At 31.9% G+C, this 21179-nt stretch overlaps 1 protein-coding gene across 1 annotated transcript in view; it reads left to right on the top strand.

Annotated features, from left to right (window-relative positions):
• FBXL17 (F-box and leucine rich repeat protein 17) overlaps positions 1 to 21179 on the top strand; it is a 495113-nt gene that overhangs the window by 116019 nt on the left and 357915 nt on the right. Inside the window, 1 exon segment of the mRNA XM_031968710.1 lies at positions 5938 to 6045. Within this exon segment, the coding sequence (XP_031824570.1) occupies positions 5938 to 6045 (108 nt within the window).

The raw sequence follows: 21179 nt of genomic DNA on the forward strand, positions 1-21179 counted from the left end.
TTGTGAGAGGAAAGAAGGAAAGATAGGAGAGAAAGGGGTCTAACTTGTTACCCCCTTGTGGTAGTAAGATCCTAAGGCGTTCTAGAGTAGAGATATCAAGTTAAAATAGAAACAGGACCACTAAACCTTTGTTTAGACCTTTGTGGGCCTCTTATCAACTTAGAAAAGTACATATTAACATTATATTTGTTTTGTTGTATTTTTATTTATTTTGTTGAATATTTCTCAGTTATATTTTGATCTGGTCCAGGTTGCATTTGGGAGTATGATGGTCCATATGTAGCCTGTGGGTGGTGTGTTTGACACCTCTGTTACAAAAGATTCTCCATTAATTTGCTTTTAGGGTTTTTACAGGACAGGCCTCCAGGTATGAGCAGTACAAATGAGGTAAAGGTAAAAGGACAAAAAATGATTATAATCCCTACTCCCACTCCAGTTTCTTAAGTCATAGCATTAATATCTACCACTAATTATAGTCCTGTGCAGAAATTAGTTTTCCCTAAAAGGAACCTAATTGCTCCTAGCCTCCATTGATTGCAGTTTTATCTGTCATCTAAGGACATAAATAATCTGAGCCCCAAACACTTGCTCTACCCTGATGTTTAGATGCATTTCCAATGTTGAACTAGTCCTACATTCTTGGTTTAAATCACAACTGATTATAGTATATGATCATTGTGTTATATTGCTATAGTATTTTATTTAAATTTTTTTGTATCAATATTCATTAGAGAACTTGTTCTATGATTTTTTTCTCTTTTTGTTCTTCCTGGTTTAAAAGGCATTTGGTAGGACTCCTTTGCCTATTTTTCCATATAGTTTACATAGTATTGTAATTGTTCATTTAATCTTTGGTAAGATTCACTTGTGAATCTATTTGGCCCTGAGGATTTTTTCTCAGGAAGTTCATTAATGGCTTGTTCAATTTTTTCTAATATTGGCCTATTTAAGTATTTTATTTTGTCTCTCTTAATCTAGGCAATTTATATTATTGCAAACATTCTTCCATTTCATTTAGATTGTCAGATTTATTGGCATATAATTGGGCAAAATAATTTATAATAATTGTTTTAATTTTATCTTTGCTGGTGGTGAATTTAATCTTTTTCAGTTTTGTTATTGATAATTTGGTTTTATTTATTAAATCAAATTAACCAATGATTTATCTATTTTGTTGGTTTTTTAAAAATAAAAATCAATTTCTAGTTTTACTTAATAGTTCAATTTTTTTTCAATTTTATTGATTTTTAGGATTTCAAATTTTGTGCTTAATTGGGAATTTTTAATTTGTTCTTTTTCTAGTTTTTGTTGTTATATATCCAATTCATTGATTTAAGTGTTTAGCAATACAAATTTTCTTCTAGTATTGCTTTGGCTGAATACAATAAATTTTGGTGTGTTGTCTTTCTATTTTTAATGAAATTATTATTTCTGTGATTTTTTTTCTTTTACCCATCTATTCTTTAGAATTGTTATTTAGTTTCCAATTATTTTTAAATTTGTCTGTCCACTGTCCTTTATTGAATATCATTTTTGTAGCATTGTGATCTGAAAAGGATGTGTGTAGTATTTCTGCCTTTCTACATTTGGTTATGAATTTTTTATATCCCTACTGCATGGTCAGTTTTTATGTATGTGCCATGTATTACTGAGAAAAAGAAAAGCTATATTTTCTTACTCAATTCAATTTTATCCACAGGGTTATTATATCTAATTTTTCTAAAATTCTATTACTATCCTTTACTTCTTTATTGTTAATTTTGTAGTCATATTTATCTATTCTGAGAGGGGAAAGTAAAGGTCCCTCATAGAATAGTTTTGCTTTAAAAATTTGGATGTTATATCATTTGTTGCTTATATGTTTTGTATTGATATTGCTTCATTGTCAATGGTAATTAGATTTTTGCTTTGCTTGACATTGTGACATTTACCCCTGATTTTGGGATAATAAATTCTGCTGCAGCCTCTTATCTTTACTCTGTGTATATCTCTGTAGTTCAAATATGTTTCTAGTAAACAGTATTTGTTGTAGGATTCTGGTTTTTATCCACTGTATTTGCTTGTATTTTATAGGTGAATCCATTAGTTTTTACAGGTGACTGACAAAAGTACTGGGAAAAAAAGTACTCTCCCTAACAATACAGAGTTGGGCTAATCTTTTTTTTTTTAAGAATTATAAATCATACAACCACTTTTTAAAAATCCTGTTTTAATCAATACATATTTATCTTCCTGTTATTGGTTGAATTCTTTTTATTAACTGCATATGTATACTTGGGTCTTACACAAAAATATTTTACTCTTCAAAGAAACAGATAATGTTTTATAAAAATAAAAAAAAAAAAACTATTTTTGTCCTATGTCATTTTTTTCTTTTTTTTTTTTTAACTAAACTTTTTGTTTAATTATGTCCTATCTGAGACACCAATACACTGTTGTTGGAACTTTGAATTGATATGACCATTTTGAAGAGCAATTTGGAATTTTGCCTCAAAAGTTATAAAACTAAATCCCTTTGACCCAACAGTATCACTATTAGGCTTGTGATCAGGAAAAGAGGAAAAGAACATATTTATACTTATATTTACATTTATAGCAGCTCTCTTTGTGGGGACAAAGAACTAGAAATTGAAGGGATACCCATCAATTGAGGAATGGCTTAATAAGTTGTAACATATGATTGTGATGAAATATTATTGTACTGTAAGAGAAAAAAAGAGTTTTAGAAAAACGTGGAAAGACTTGTATGAAATAATGAAGAGTAAAATGAGCAGAACCAGGAGAATGCTGTATCCAGTAACAATATTGTTTGAAGAATGATTGTAAACAATTGAACTGTTTTGTGTGTTATAAATATTCAAATAAACTACAGAATACCTATGAAGGAAGATGCTATCCACCTCCAGTTAAAGAACTAATAAAAAGACGTATGCACAGTATAATTTTACATGTATCTGCGTCAAATGATAGCCTTCTGTAGTGTGGGGTAGGGAGAGAAGGAAGGAGTCAGTTCAAAATTTAAAATATAAAAAATAAATTTGTGTGTGTGTGTGTGTGTGTGTGTGTGTGTGTGAGAGAGAGAGAGAGAGTGTGTGTGTGTGTGTGTGTGTGTGTGTGATCATACCAAAGTGCTTTTCTATATTATGTACCTTTCTTATGCTCTCCTTTCTAAGGTTTAATAATTGCCCAGGATTTTAAGGTAAACTTGGAGAGTTAGTTTTATTAAGAAAAAAGCTTTAAATAACTTTTTCCCCCTTTTAGTTGAAGTCTTAAATATATTTAATGTATCTGAGAAAGATAAACAAATGCTTATCTTGGCACACTTAGTACACATGGCAGTCACTTATTTAAAAAGGTGCAGAGAGTGCTAGATAGCTCAGTGGATAGAGCATCAGCCCTGAATTCAGGAGGACCTGAGTTTAAACATAGTCTCAGACACACTACTTATTAGCTGTGTGACACTGGGCAAGTTACTTAATACCACTTGCCTAGGGGAAAAATTATTTTAAAGAAAGAAAGAAAGGGGGGAAGAACATAATTGTCTTTCATGAACCCCAAGAAATAAATTAAAGGGCTTACCTGGTATATATAATTAATTGCAAAAGTTTTCTCTGGGGAGGAAAGAAAATAAAAAATCTCCCTACCAGGTAACCTGGGAAATATGATTTTTCATAAGCTGTGTAGAGATTATTGCTTGATGAGCTATGAAGACACTTTGATATGCTGAAAAATGTATAATTTAATTTTGTTATGAGTTTGTTTAAAAAGTATTAAATATTCATATAGAGCATGTGTTTATTTACTTTTACAACTCACTATATAATTTCATTTGTGATTAGAACAAATTTGGAAAAATATTAATCTGCCTTTGCAAAATTTCATATTTTAAAAGAAGAAAACATTTCTTACTGTCATTAAAAGCACTATTGTAGGGCTTTTTGGTCCTTTTTTCTCCGCATCTCCTGGTAGTAGGCTTTCCTCGTAATATTTCTGTGTGGAATTATTCATATTCTCAGTATTCCTAAAATACAGATATGAATCAAGCTCTTCCACATGCAGATGCGGATTAAAAGTACTATGCCTAGTTTTTCAGGCAAAGCTTTGATTCTTGAAAAACTTTATGGTGCTTTATGTTGGTACAGTATAAAGAATACTAGTTCTGTATTTAAAGGGTTTATATTGAATTCCTCTTCAGAACTTATAGCTAGTAAGTGATTTGGCCTTGGTCATATCATTTAATTTCCCTGGGCCCTAATTTCCTGAAAAGTTAATTGAAGAAGTTGGTCTGCATGGCCTCCTATGATAAATAATATATCAAAGCATTACTTTGTGTTTATATATTGTAACGGGAGCTAAACCTTGTAGGCAAAAATTTCCATTTATTATGCACATTAATCTAACCATGTAACTAGGTCTCAGTTTCTTAACATAGAAAATAAGAGTTGGACTAGATGATGATCTCTTAAGGTCTCTAACAATTATTATGATCTCTATGTTTTTATTATTTAAAATCTCCAAAGATCGTATGCAATACAGCTTTCAGATATTTTGTATGACTATTTAATCCATGTATTTTTATGATGAGAGATAATATAGCAAAGTATATATTTCTGATAAACTTTACAAGATAGAAATTTCTGAAGTCAAATACTGTCTAAACTTAATTTTTCTAGTCTTTAGAAAGCTCTCTGTGGCTTATTAAGTTAAAGGTGGGCTGTGTTCTACATTGGTAAAGTAAAATTATAGATCCTTTTTGTATTGCTTTATCATGATAAATTATTTAATTTGTAGAATTTAAAATTTTTAAATAACAAAATTAGTTTAGTTTAATAAAATATATAGTTATTGGAATTCCTGACTTTTTCTATAGTGGTTATTTAAATAACATTTAAAATTTTAATAAAACTGTGTTATACAGCAATGACTTAGTGATAATACCAGTGGATTGTCAATGAAACACATTAACTATCTCCTGACAGAGCTGATGGACCAAAGATTCAGAATATGGCATACGCAATATGGGAAATTGTTTTTGCTTTACTATATTATAAGACAAGATAGTGGGTTTGGTGAAAGAAATCTGAGTTTAGGGGTAGAATGACTAAGAAAAGAGTTACACTGAAATATTTTTTTTAAACATCCAAAACAGTCTGAATTTCTAGTGTTGTAGTAGAATGATTTTCTCCAAAAACATGAGTAAAAAGTACATTTGCATATAGGACATATATAAAGCTAATAATTTTTTGTGATGTAGGCTTTACAAAGACAATTTAAATACGTCTTCAAAACCTCAGAATTATGACAATTAAGTATATGAAATTTATAATCATAGTATTTTTACAATTTTAATTTTTAAAAATTCTTTCCCTACCATTTTACTAGTGATTGATTGGGGGCAGAGGAGGGGAATGGGAAGATAATTAAAACTATTGTTAAAAAAATTTGCACTGTCAACCAAAACTTATTTTTTACATTGGCCATGTCCAAAAAATACGTATGTCACTTTCTCCCTTGAGACCATTTCCTGTAGAGAAGTGGGTAGCATATTTTACTGTGAATCCTCTGGAATTGTGTCTGATTGTTATATCATTCAGAGCTCTTAAGTCTTTCAAAGCTGTCTTTATAGTATTGTTGTTACATAGATTATTCTATTGGTTCTTCTTATTTTTCTCTGCATCAGTTTATACATGTCTTCCAGATTTCTCTGAAAATATTCCCATCATAATTTCCTACAGTCCAAAAGTATTTTATATTCATATGCCATAATTTGTTCAGCCATTTCCCAAATGATCGATACCTCTCTCTCCTTCCATCTTAATTTTCGGTTCTTTGCATTAAATCGAACATCACCAGTGATGATCAATAGTTGTTGCAGTTTATTGTCCTGAGCACCTTAGAATATCATCTTCAATAACATTCTCTATATTTTTCACATAGGTGACAGATCAGTCAGTAAAGGCATTTGCTGAACACTGTCCTGAACTACAGTATGTTGGTTTTATGGGCTGTTCCGTTACTTCAAAAGGGGTTATTCATCTAACAAAGGTAGGTACAATATCTGTATCTTTGTGTTTAGTGATTATCACAAGTTCTTGGCCTTCAAAGCATTAAATTAATTAGAATGCATGGAATCTTTTATAAAAATAGTATCAATCTTTAAGTAATATAAAAATATTTTAAGGTGGAATAACTATTTTCTAACCTTTAAAACAAAGGTAAGTTTTGTTTTTAAAAAGTTAAAGTCAGTTAAATTTTTAAAAATAGTATGTTTTACTGGTGGTAGATTTGTTCATTCTTCCAAACTAATATTTATTTGGGTACTCATTTGAATTATATAAGAACATTAATTAAATCGTCCCATACTCCATGACTTAGTAATCACATGATTACACATATGTTCTAATCATTCTACAAGCATTTATTATGTGCCAGGCATTATGCTAGCCCTTAGAGTTAAAAAACAAAAATGAACCAATTTTTTCTTTCAAACATTTTACATTTAATTGATGGTTTTGACTTCTACACTTACAAATATGTTAAAAAATGTATATAAAACAAAAAAGTGATCATTTTTCTGTGGAGGAAGTAGTAACTAGGGAATCAGGAAACACTTGAATTAAAGTGATGATAGGACAGACTAGATGGGATGTAAGGATGTTGAATTATCCAGTTTGGCCAGAACATAGGACAGGTAAAGAAGAAAAAGAAGTAAATAAAATTAATGGGAGATTAGGGCAAGATTGAAGAAGGCCTAGATACTCTGAGATTCTAAGAGCACAGAGAAAGACAGATCATATTCCAAGCCTGGCAGACAGATGTGAGGAATAGCAAGTAGACCAGTGTATCAATATCTAAGTTTGTAAGGGAGAGTCACATATAATTTTGCAAAGAGATGTAGAGTTGGGTTCTGAAAGAGTTTAAATGCCAACTAGATCATACTTTTTTTCTGATTCTAATGGCATTATTAGACATGTAATGGAAGAAAAAAGCCATTAATGTTTTTTGAGCAAGGGAATGATGTTAGATTTGTTCTTTAAGAATAGAAAGTCAAAGACAGAAATCAAAGGCATATGTAAATTTAAATATTCATAGCATCTTCATAAGCAGCAAAGAAATGGAAATAAAATAGTTGCCCATTTGTTTTAGAAGTGGCTAGGAAAGACTGCTTATATGAAAGAATATTAACTTGCAGTGAATTGATGAATACAGTTTTAAGAATTAACTCAAGCAACACTTCCAGATGTTTCCAGGTCCTCCTAGATGCTAGTCTCTTACCATCCAGAGCAATGCCTTCCATCCATTTTTTATTTATATTGTACGTATTGCCTTATTTATATAAGCTTCTTAAGGCCAGAATTGACTTTGTTTTTTCTTTGTATTTGTTGCTCAGCAGAGGGCCTGGCACATGAGAAGATTTAATTAATGTCCTTTGGTTAATTTAGAGGAACATGAGAAGATTTATATGAATTAATATATTATTATATAAGCAGAACCAAAAAAGCAATATGCATACAGTTCTAGTAATAATGAAATGAAAAGATGAAAAAGGGAGAACATAGAGAAAGAAAAAAATGAAAAATTACAAGCCAAACTCTGTTATTGAAAAAATCAGTGAAAGTTCCCAATGCACAGACAAGGAAAAATAGCTTTTAAAATATTGTTGACAAGCTAACCATTGCAGATGTTTTTGTTTGCCTTTCTCTGTTACAAAATAGGATCCAATACTTATCTGAAGAAGTTGCCTTTTTTTTCTCTACAAGTGACAATGATTAAAAACAAAGGCATCCATAAAATGTATCAAAAACAAAACAATGTTTAAAGAATGTATCATTCTGTATTCTGATTATGTTACTTCAGTATCTGGGGCATTGATAATTTCACTTGTGTAGTATTTTCCACATTTATGTGCACTTTTACCCCTTTATAACTTGCATAGATAATCTTTGAGATTTGTTGTAGTCAGACCAGACAAGTAATAAATCTATCTGAACTTAGCTGGCTGGTTGTCAGACAACTGATACACAATACATCACACAGCCTTGGGTGAAACTTTTCTCCATGATAGCACTTGCCAACTTTGCACTGCAATGTCCCAGACTTTAAGGACATAGTGTCAACTCCTTACTTGATCACTCATCAAAGTAGTATGTCAGTAAGGATATAATTAAGGTAGTGTGACAAGTATTCTTTAAATAATGATGATAAATAAGAATTGTATGTTTTTTGCAAGTGAAAGATTTAAGTTTAAATGGCCTTTTGATTATCCTTTAGATGGGCTTCATATCCTGAAATGAAGTGGAGACTTGTTATTTAACCATTTTGCATAATCTGGGTAGACATAAACTATACATACCTTAAACCCCCAAATTGACAATCTACTTAGGCAAGGAATTAGTCCCAGGAACCTGATCTGTGAAGTCAGAACAGGTTCTGAACAGGTTTACATGCATGCTAAACACAGATGTTGGTCCTCTTAGAACAAAAGACAAAACAGCAACAAATATAGATGTCATACAAGCTGAAAAACATGCACCTCTCTGTAGTACATGCTTTGATGTTATTTTTTCTATTTTATAAAGACATGGAACCAAATTTAGTGTGCACTAAAATAGTTTAAAAATATTTTTCACCTTTTCTAATAGAAAAATTGTGTCCTGAAGAATATGCCTTTAACTTGTAGTAAATCTAAAGCTAGAACTTAATTTTTCCTCAGTGTAATAATAATTGCTCACATGGAATCTAGAATCTAACAGGGAGTAAAACACAATACAATTAAGCATATTATCTTAAGAATCAAAATTCAAATTTCCTTGATTGATAGTCACTGTTCTGGTATATCTATATAATTATATTTTGTGTGTATATATATATATATATATATATATATATATATATATATAAAATGTTTTATAGTAGGTTTTTGAGCCATATTATTCTGTTCTAGAGAACTAGTCCCTTGTATAGCCCTCACCTTTCAGAAGGGAGGAAGACTCTTAGAGTAGTGGCAAAAAATACTGAGCAATATAGATTTTTTTATTCCCATTGTTTTTCCTACCAGAGCAGTTTATTTTGTTGTGAAATTGCTACTATATGTTTGACCTCTCATAAAATAATTGCCTATTTTCTCTTAATTTGTTGACAGATGGAGTTTTTTGTGTTTATACCTAATTTTTTTTTTTTAATAGAATCTGTTATGTATGACCTCAGATGAAAGGATAGTGAACAGTGGTGTAATGACTATGATGAGATTGAGAGCAGCAATTTGTACCACATGATGAAATTGAGTGTAAATACCAAATATTGGGGTTCAGTCATGTGACGAATTCACAGTGATCCTTCTTTATGCCAAAAGGTACATTTGTTTATGAGAAGAAATTACAGCCAAAGTGAAGAGATAAAATAGACACCAGGAGTGGTAAATATGAAACAGATTTGGGAGAGCGTATATTTAGCAAGAAAAGGGGTTTTAACAGTTAACAATGAAAAAAACAAATTGCCTAGTGATACTTACAATTATCCGGGAGAAAGGGAATTACTCCATGAGATAGGAATATGCCATTGACTGGCAGGCCAAATGTTAAAAAGTGATTTAGCACACCTAAAAGAGTTATTTAGGTATATCAAGGAGTTAGCTACCAGGAGGGGAGGGAGAGGGAGTAAGGAGGCAGAATGTGGGGGTGGGTTAACTCAAAAGGGATTTAGCAAAGATGGTGTGGGCCATGGACACATTTATGGGGAAATTTAACTTCAGGGATTGGACATAATTTGACTTTCAATTAGATATAGTAAGGTGGAGTTATCCAAGACCCCTACAAGGATGTGGCTAAAATTGAACATAACCCCTTCAGTGCCCTTCCCTGCTTGCTTCAGAGAGTAATCTTATCAGCATTTCAGGTTTTCTCTGCTAACTCCATCTATGTACTCAGGACCCATCAACTATATGTATCTTTTTAATGATCACTTGAAATTAGTTGTTAAATAGAAAATAACATACCATTATGAAAATTCACCACCTTTCTCTGACAGAACAACTACCACATTAGATATCTGCATTGGCAATTAAATTTGTTAAGAAGCTGTAAATTAGAATTTTTGTTAGCTTCTACCAATTGGGAAAGGAATTCATTGGGGCTCATATCAAAGAAAATCACAAAAAGTTAAGCAGTACAGTACTTTCTACAATGAGTAGTGTCATAGTATGATTTTCTTAATCACCTGTATTCAGACAAAAGGATGATGGGATATTTTTAATGTGGAAGGGATGCAAGGATCCTCCCAGCTGGTATATCTGCTTATTCTGGTTAAAAAAATCAGGCCATTAAATTCATGCTTTAGCCTCTCAGAGGCTTAATAGTCTAAATGTCTTTCATTTATACGTGACTTTTAATAATTGCTTTTTTTCTTGCCACTTATTCCCAGCTTTGTCTCTTAACTAGTTATGAGTCTTCAGAAAAATTAATCTCTTTGGGTCTGTTTCTTAATAATGCAAAATTTTTTGTTTTTGTTTTCTGGTGGGAAGAGGTACAGGTTCAACTAAACTATTGGGTTTTTTTCTTTGTTCTCTTCTGATTCTAACATCCTATGAATTTATAAATAATATGCTTAAAAGAGATCTTGAGTATCATGTGGTGTATCTCTTTGATAAATATTAGGAGAACTTTCACAAAACCTTGTTCCAAAATTCTCATTCCCTCCCTCCTCTCTTTCCCTCTCCCCTAGACTGCAAGTAATCCTATGTAAGTTAAACATGTGCAATTTTCCTAAACATATTTCTATATTTATCATGTTGCACAAGAAAAGTCAGATCAAATGGTAAAAAATGAAAATGAAAAAAAAAAGCAAGCAAACAACAACAATAATAAAAAAGGTGAAAATACTATGTTGTGTTCTACATTCAGTCCCCATAGTCCTCTCTCTGCATATAGATGGCTGTCTCTATCATAAGTCTGTTGGAATTACCTTATTGTTGAAAAGAGCCAAGTCCTTCACAGTCGATCATCACATAATCTTGTTATTTCTGTGTACAATGTTCTCTTGGTTTGACTCTGTAGTGCCATTTTTGAGAAATGGGAAAGAAGCCTTTTTTTTTTTTTTTTTTTCCTTCTGGATTTCCCAATATGGGGGGTAAGTGATGTCCAGTGAGGCTGGAAAGATTCTAGGATGTGAAGCACTTTAAAAGTTATAGAGGAATTCATATTTAATCCTAGAGGAAATAGGTCGTCTTCAGAATTGATTGAAGAGGTGTGAGTGATATGTTTATGTCTTCATTTAAGGAAAATCAATTTGACAGCTGTGGCGGGTAGAGGGGTTAGGGTGTGGAGGAGATTGGAGTAAGTGAGTGACTTGGAAAGAGGAGAAAGCTACTGTAGTAATCTAGGCCAAATGTGACAAGGACCTGAAATAAAGTGGCAACAATCTGTGTGACTAGAAAGAAGTGTTTGGATATGGACATTATCATTAACAACAAAACTTGGAAACTTCTTAGATGTTTGGATTAAAAGATGGTGAGGAAGAGGATGCTGAACCTGGTGAGTTTGGAAGAAGGTTGTGTTTAAAAGAAAAGTGATGAGTTCATCTCTGATTGTTTTGAGGTTAAAGTAAGATAATATTTGTGAGGTGCTTTGCAAACTTTAAAGAGTGCTTTAAATGCTATTTGTTGTTTTTGTTAGTTCTATTTTGGGCATGATGAATTTGATATGTCCACCAAAAGACAATTGGTGATATAGGGCTGAAACTTAGAAGGAAGAATAGGGGTCAGTAAAAATAATTATAAAAGTTAAACCAATTAAACAGTTAAATCAATGTCAATGATTTTCTTAAAGTATAAATCCAATTGTGTCATTTGCCTATTTAGTCAACAGCAATAGTCCTTTATGGCCTTTGAATCAAAGCACTACAGAGTTCACACCCAACTTCAGGCATTTTCACCAGCTTTTTCCCTGCCTTGAACTCTTTCCTTCCTTATCTGCAACTCTTAGGTCCCTTGAAGTCTCAGCTATAGTCTTACCTTCTGCAAAAAGCTTTTCCTTGGACCTGTATGTGCTAAAATGTTTGTGGCAGCCCTGTTTGCAGTGTCTAGAAACTGGAAAATAAATAGATGCCAATCAGTTGGAGAATGGTTGGGTAAATTGTGGTATATGAACGTTATGGAATATTATTGTTCTGTAAGAAATGACCAGCAGGATGAATACAGAGAGGCTTGGAGAGACTTACATGAACTGATGCTAAGTGAAATGAGCAGAATCAGAAGATCATTATATACTTCAACAATAATACTGTATGAGGATGTATTCTGATGGAAGTAGATTTCTTCGACAAAGAGAAGATCTAACTCAGGTTCAATTGATCAAGGATGGACACAAATAGCTACACCCAAAGAAAGAACACTGGGAAATGAATGTAAACTGTTTGCATTTTTGTTTTTCTTCCCAGGTTATCTTTACCTTCTGAATCCAATTCTTCCTGTGCAACAAGAGAACTGTTCGGTTCTGCACACATATATTGTATCTAGGATACACTGTGACATATTTAACATGTATAGGACTGCTTGCCATCTAGGGGAGGAGGTGGAGGGAGGAGGGGAAAAGTCAGAACAGAAGTGAATGCAAGGGATAATGTTGTAAAAAATTATCCAGGCATGGGTTCTGTCAATAAAAAATTATAATTATTTTTAAAAAAGCCTTTCCTTTAAGTGCTCCTTATAATTAATATCTTCCTATAATCAGTACCTTACCTGAGATGATTTCCAATTTATCCTGCATATATCTTGTTTGCATGTTGTCTCCCAAATTAAACTGTGAGCCCCTGGAGAGCAGGAGCTTTTTTGGCCTTTATTTCTTCTCCCAGTTATTATCATGGTGCAGGGAGCATATGAGGCATATAATAAAAACTTGTTATTGATCTTCTTGTTGTTACTAAAAGAAATACTATTAAGATTAAAAAAAAAACCTTTTATTTAAATTCACTCTTTTAAAGCATAGTAAATGGAGATAGCCAATTAAATAAGCAATCCATGAAATCATAATTCCCCCTAAAACATGTACCTTTAAAATCTTTCTGAAAGTCCCCTTTCAGGAATGTTATAGATTATTAAAATCTCAATTTATATTTAATTACATTGGCTCTAAAATGATTTAAATCAGTAATCTTAATTTTTCAGAAGTACATTTCTTTTATTTTAACATTAATGCATTATTTTTCTTAGATGTAGAAATGTTTTACTTTTTAAATTCAAAATATGCATTTTAAAATTATAATATTGATTTTTTAATATTTTATGGTTTTTTGAAGTATATCAGAAAAATGATCCATTCCCAATTTAACATATCAGTAATTGTTTCTGATTTTTTTTTTGCAATGGTATATTTGAAAGACTAAATCTACTATCAGAGACATTTAAATTATTAAATTAAAACAAACATTTTTGTTTTCAGTATTTTTATTCTTAATGAGGCATTAACTACAATTAATATTTTAATAGTATATGATTTTTAATTGACTAATTCTGAAATACACTTTAAAAATAAAAATTAATCAAATACTTTCTATTGGTGTCATAGAAATATGGGAATACAGATTTAGAAATAGAACAGACCTCTGGAGTCATGTAGTCCAATTCTAGCTTATTTTATAGTTCAAAAAATTGAAGAAGGCTAAGGGATGTTAACTGACTTTTCCCAAATCATATTGTCATTAAATAATGAAGAGCTGGTCTTCAAATATAAGTCTTCTCATTCCAAATCCAGGTAAATGTAACAAATATAAAATGAGTTATGAAGCTAATTTATTTATCACCTTCTTTTCTTGTTTCTCTCTAGACTGGAGAATAAACAAGAGCTTTTTACATTTTTCCAAAGATTTTATTTTTTATCAATAGGCCAAAAGAAGGATGCATTCCTTTTATATTTGTGGGAAAAACTATAGCACAAAGGTGACTGGTCATGTAAATAGTATCCAATTAATATAGCTATTTAAGTGACCTATCCCAGAGTTATAGAATGTCATTATTGGACGAGATCTTCCATCTAATTCAGCTTGTTTTTGATCAAAAATTCTCTTTATAATTTCCCTTGTCATTTAGTCTTAGTCTACAGGGTACAAGTAAGGGAAAAACAGCCTTACCTCTTAAGGCAGTCTATTGTCATAAAATATATTGCTTCACTTACCACCTCTGTACAAATAGATAACTTTCCAGACTTTGTAATCACCACTCTGTATTTCCAGATTTCTGTTGGACTTTCCCATTTAAATGTCACAGATACTGACCAGACAACAAAATTGCTTTTAAATTTCATTTAAATAGAAATAGGGAAATACTTTTAAAAGGTGTATGGTGCCATATATGTAGTTGACATTTAGTAAGTTTGAGTAATTATACATTGAGGTACTTGATTTTATGTTTGTTTTAATGAACATACATGTATGTATATATCAGAGAGGCAGCATGAAATAGCATATAAATAACATATTTGGAGTTAGGAGGCCTTCTTTTAAGTACCTCCTCTGACACATGCTTCTATATTGCTTAAGTACTGTCACTTATTTTGTCAGTGCCAGAATCTGTAGTAAACAAGCAATTAGTGTGTTAGTCCCCTAATTATAGAAAGGGGAAGAAAAGGAAGAAGTACCAAAATGAGTTTAAGAGGTAAATTGGAGAAAGAGACATAGGAAACACAAATAGAGTTAAAGAATGATATGCAGGAAAACCTTTGAGGATATTATTTAATATTAGTTCATTGAGGAATTGCCATCTCTTTTCTGATATAGTAGTTTCTTTGACCTTGAAATTCCATGCTACCATATTTCCTTTTTTTCTCTCTGTCCTGTGTTTTCTCCCATCAGTGATTTCTTCTCATAGCTCAATTTCCAGGTAGGGCCCAGACCAGCCCTACTTCATTTTTTGTATTTTACCACCATGCCATTTTGGGTACCTCCCACTTCTTATGGGAGCAGATATAATTCTAGGCCAGAGCATCTCTCTGAAAAGAGAGCAGAATGCTCGTATTTCCAGCCTCTATTCTTTACTTTTCTTGCTAAGAATTAGAGCCAAATTTTGAGGTTGAAGGAGATGGGCTGAAGAAAAAGAGAGAAAGGTGGCTGTTCTACCTCCCTTGAAGATATTGAGTAATACCCTCAACATGTGCGGGACAGCCCTCATAACAATAAAATACAAATAAAATACAATAAAATTACAAAGGAAACCAATTATATCCCCTTTATTCAACTCTTTTTGATATGTTTTCTTTCTTCCTTAGAATCTAAGTTTCTACAGGGCAGTGACTTTGTTTTTGCTTCTATTTCTGTCTCCAACCGTCAGTGCATTCCTTGATATATGATAGGTACTTAATAAGTGTTTATGGACATATTTATTTTTATTTCTTTTATCAAGCAGGATAGGTTTGCAAATTAATCTAGGGTGTGTTTTTTAAATTTTATGGTTATTCTAATTTCAAGGAAATGATGCTACCACTGAAGAGAGAAAAAAATTCAAGATCTTGATAATAATTATGTCTTTTTGAGACATTGCAGGAAGAGCTTATTCTGGTGAACCTGTCCCCCAAATAGGTGCAGCTGACATATCAACATGCTATCAAAAATATCATTGAATCAGTTATTTGTGGAGAATGTAGTATGCCAGAAACCAAGATACTGGAATATATACATTGTTTCTGTTCAGTCATTTCACTTCTATTGGTCTCTCTAACTGCATTTGACATTTTCTAGGCAAAGATACTGGAATGGTTTGCCATTCTGAACAGGAACTGGATATATTTTTACAGATAAGAAATAGAAGTAAATAGGATTAAGTGACTTCCCCAAGGTTATACTGTGTGTGTCTGAGACCAGATTTAAACTTGGGAAAATGAGTCTGATTTCTGCCCTGATTATCTGATTATTATTATTCTGTCCTGATGATCTGCCTATTACTTGCGCTCTCTCTCTCTCCTTCTCCTCTTCTTCCTCTTCATCCTCTTCTTCTTCCTCTTCTTCCTTCTTCTCCTCTTCCTCTTTTTCTTCCTCCTCCTCCTCCTCCTCTTGTTAATCCTCCCCCCACTCTTCTCTCTCCCTCTCTACTTCTTTTCCTTTCTCCCTTTTTCCCTCTTTCTGTCTCTCCCTTTTTCTCTCCCTTATTTGGTAAATAATTATTCCCTTTCCTATGGTTAGAAAAAGTAACTCATCTTTTTTTCCTTTATTTTTTTAAATGGTATGGCTTTTTATAATTAGATTGCATATCTATTTTAAATTTTTTGTTTGTTTTAAATAACATGAACTATTGGTCTAAATCAGGGTTTCATAAAACTTTTCTACTTGCAATCCCTTTTTGCCCCCAGAATTTTTACTTAACTCTGGGTATTCAGGTATATAAAATAGGTATGCAAACCAAATATTTACTGATAATTAAATCATAATTTCATGACACCCACATTCAATTATATAACCCCATATGGGATTGCAACCTGCAGTTTAAGAAACTTTGGTCTAAACCTAATTTCTGCCAAAATTAACCCCATTTCAGGAAATCTTATGAAATAGGGTATTTTTATACCCTATGATTATTTGACTTACATGTACATGACTCATACATACTGCAGTTTTGATTGCTTTTCTTTCTTGTTTATTTAGTTTGATCTGCTTGGTATTGTAATAAATACTATATGGTTTTGCTCACTTCTGCTTTATAATATAGTTTAAAATCTGGTCATGATATATCCTTTGTAGTCATACTTTTTCTTATTTCCCTCAAGATTCTAGATTATTTGTTCCTCCAAATTGATTTTGATATCATTTGTCTAGTTCTAAAAAGAATCATCTCACCAATTTAATTATTACAGTATTGTATCCTTTCCAATTATTTAAACCTTTTTAAAAATTTTTATTAAGAGTGTTTAGGGGCAGCTCGATGACATAGTGGATAGAGCACTGGTCCCTAGAGTCAGGAGAACTTGAGTTCAAATTTGGCCTCATACACTTAATATTTCCTAGCTGTGTGATGTGGGCAAATCACTTAACCCCAGTTGTTTCACAAAAGAAAAAAAAAAGATAAAAAAATAGAATATTTTATAGTTATATTTGTGTAAATTTCGTATGTGCCTTTTTGGGTAAATTCCCAGCTATGTTATGCCGTTAAAGGCTAATTTTGAATGGAGTTTTAATTATAATTTTCTTGTTTTTTTAAATTATCACTATAAATGCTGATGATTTTTTGTGGATTTATTTTCAGTTTTGCTACCTTCATGAAACTATTACTTTCTTTTCTTCTTTTTCTTTTTTTAATTAAAACTTTTTATATACAAAATATATGCATGGGTAATTTTTCAACATTGACCCTTTTGTCCCAAATTTTCTCCTCCTTCCCTCCACCACCTCCCCTAGCTAGCAGGTAGTCCAATATGTGTTAAATATGTTAAAATATATGAAACTATTACTTTCTTTGCTAATTTTTTTAAACATACCACCATGTCATCTATAAATTGGTAATATTTTGTTTCTTTGACTATGTATAAGTTATAATTTTGGTTTTGTTTTCTTGTCTTATTGCCTCAACTATCAATTTTAGAAGCAGGTCAGATAATACTGGGGTATGTGACATCCTTGCTGAGATTGAAAATTTTATAAATGTATTGGCTTATCTTGAGTTACTTAATGAGGCGAATCTCTTGTAACTTTACTGTCTTCTGGTGGGAATCATTGATTGAGTAAATTTTATCTGACATTTTGCTCAGTTTTTTAATGTCATAAAATTTTCAATTGGACTTTTATTTTCAGAATTTTTTCTCTTGAAGCATCAGAATTGGTGAAAAGGTGATTAATATAGACTAAGTATATTTAGTGGCCTTTCTGTTTTCTTCTTGAAAAAATGAGAAGTGAGCATAAAGGAGGTATGATAAAATGAAAAGGATTTAATTAAAACAATCCAATTAAATTTTTATAAAATGCTCTCCTTGCCTATTTTCCCATTTGAATTCATTTACCTTTCATTTATTTAAGCTTTTTTTGGTGAAAGTGAAGCTGTATGAACACTTTATACTTTAATTGAAAAGAAATTCTTATCCTTACCTCTCACTGAGTAAAAATATGACAGGCCTCAACTCTTCCTGAATGCTCCTGACTATAAGTGCTGTTTGTAGTTTGTTTTGAGTCCTGGAAATCTCATGTAGAGAAAAGAAAAGTATGTAGAGGGGAAGAGAAATCTAGGAAAAGTCAATTAGAAAGTGTTTCTGTCTTTCAGAGTGAAAGAGTTGGAGCTGTGCATCATTTATGAATTAGTTTCCTAACATGCAGAAATCCAATTAGTAAAATCATATTTCTGCAGCAGAAGACGGTGATTAAAAAATTGCTGAACTCATAGTCAGTATTCCTGCCACACACATTAAAATGGACAGTTTATGAAAGATTTTAAAGTGTTCTGTATTCTAAAAACAATTATGTAAATAGGAAAATGAGTGTGCTTCTTGATGCTGAAATGACTTAAATCAGTGGAACGGGAGTATGTTTTCATGTTTAGATCTAAGTATTAATGAAACTTGTGCTATAGATAAAGTTTTTTAAAATGCATATCTTAAGTTACCAGACCTTCTATATTTTAACAATTGGAATAACAATATTAATACTTATTTCAAATATGATGAAAACTCAAAAAAATCTGGTATTTAAAAAAGATTTAAAATTATTTCTAGGTCTTTGGATAAAAAAATAGAATTTGTTTTCTGAAACTTTTTGATTCAGATTTCAAATACAAATGATACTTAATTTTAGAGAAATGAAGTCAATTTGTTATCACCAGAAGATCAATCCATATTGCTTCCATTTAGTTCTTTTCCTGTTAGAATAGTATGAACCTCACTATTTTTTGTTTTAGTGTGGTTTAATATGTATGTGTGTAAATTATGTTGTTGCTTACAGTAATTGCAAGATTAACTGGCTAATGTTTTATTAATACAATGAATGAATTTATAATAGCCTTTTCACTTTTTTTTAAAAGAATGAAGGTGATATCTAATATTTCCTGGCCCTTTCCAAGACTAGAATGAGGCCAGAAGACATATCATTGCCTGTGTTTACTGATTTTCTTTAAATGTGCAATGTGCAATCAGAATGATAGTTCCACAACAATTTGACAGTTGAGGAATATATAAATTAACTTAATTTAAATAAATTTAAATAATCAGCCATTAGGAGAAAAGGAACAAAGCTGACAAGATTAGTCTCATGAGATAGCTAACAAATGGTATTAATGAATTCAGAAACAGTGAAGTAAAAATGACAGGAAAATTTTTCAGGAGAAATATAATAAATTTGATTGTTGGTGGTGCAATTTCTAGAGGGAGATGTCATGTAGATGAAGAGGACCTAGAAAAGAGGTTGAATTATAGATATGTGAAAATCATCTACATAGAGATTATAGTTAAAGCTGAGAGGTAATGAGATTATTAAAAAATAAAAAGTACACTAAAGACAAAAACTACCCATGTCAGAGGAGTGCTAATCCATATGAAGGAATTAAAAGAACTAGTGATGGAGATTGAGAAAGAGTTGTTAGAAGCAGTGGGTACTGTTAAAAAAAAAAAAAAAAAGTGCTACCTTTTGAATCACAGGACCTGGGTTCAAATGCTAGATCTGTTGTCTATGTGACCTTGGGTAAGTCCTCATATGAAACTAAGAGTTTTGGAATGGATGAGCTCTGAAGGCCCTTCCATTTCTAACTCTGTGATCCTGGACTCTTGAATGACCTCTGAGGTCCCTTCCTACACCACATTGATAATTCTTAGATAAAATGTTAGATAGCATGTTATTTCTAAAGCCAAAATAGAAGAAAATATTCAGTAGGAAATAATGATTAGCAGTATTAGGAATACTGAAAAGTTGGAAGAGAATTGAGATTTTTAGGGATTTTGATAGGATTATGGACTAAGATATCAAACTGAAAAGTTTTTGTACAAACAAAACTAATGCAGACAAGATTAGAAGGGAAGCAATAAACTGGGAAAATATTTTTACAGTCAAAGGTTCTGATAAAGGCCTCATTTCGAAAATATATATAGAGAATTGACTCTAATTTATAAGAAATCAAGCCATTCTCCAATTGATAGATGGTCAAAGGATATGAACAGACAATTCTCAGATGAAGAAATTGAAACTATTTCTAGCCATATGAAAAGATGCTCCAAGTCATTATTAATCAGAGAAATGCAAATTAAGACAACTCTGAGATACCACTACACACCTGTCAGATTGGCTAGAATGACAGGGAAAGATAATGCGGAATGTTGGAGGGGATGTGGGAAAACAGGGACACTAATACATTGTTGGTGGAATTGCTAATACATCCAGCCATTCTGGAGAGCAATCTGGAACTATGTTCAAAAAGTTATCAAATAGTGCATATTCTTTAAAATCTCTTTGGGATACTACTGGGCTTATATCCCAAAGAGATTTTAAAGAAGGGAAAGGGACCTGTATGTGTAAGAATGTTTGTGGAAGCCCTCTTTGTAGTGGCCAGAAACTGGAAATTGAGTGGATGCCCATCTGTTGGAGAATGGCTGAATAAATTGTGGTATATGAATATTATGGAATATTATTGTTCTGTAAGAAATGACGAACAGGATGATTTCAGAAAGGCCTGGAGAGACTGACACGAACTGATGCTGAGTGAAATGAGCAGGACCAGGAGATCATTATATACTTCAACAACAATACTATAGGATGATCAATTTTGATGGACCTGGCCATCCTCAGCAATGAGATGAACCAAACCAGTTCCAATGGAGCAATAATAAACTGAATCAGCCACGCCCAGTGAAAGAACTCTGGGAGTTGACTAAAAACCATTACATTGAATTCCCAATCCCTATATTTATGCCCACCTGCATTTTGGATTTCCTTCACAGGCTAATTGTACAATATTTCAGAGTCCGATTCTTTTTGTACAGCAAAATAACGGTTTGATCATGTACATTTATTGTGTATCTAATTTATACTTTAATATATTTAACATCTACTGGTCATCCTGCCATCTAGGGGAAGGGATAGAGGGAAGGAGGGGAAAAATTGGAACAAAAGGTTTGGCAATTGTCAATGCTGTAAAATTACCCATGCATATAACTTGTAAATAAAGGGCTATTTAAAAAAAAAAAGGATTATGGACTAAGAGACCCAATTTTTAGGTAGGGAAGAGATTG

Source organism: Sarcophilus harrisii, chromosome 1 (genome assembly GCF_902635505.1).
Source record: "Sarcophilus harrisii chromosome 1, mSarHar1.11, whole genome shotgun sequence".
Lineage (NCBI taxonomy): Eukaryota > Metazoa > Chordata > Mammalia > Dasyuromorphia > Dasyuridae > Sarcophilus > Sarcophilus harrisii.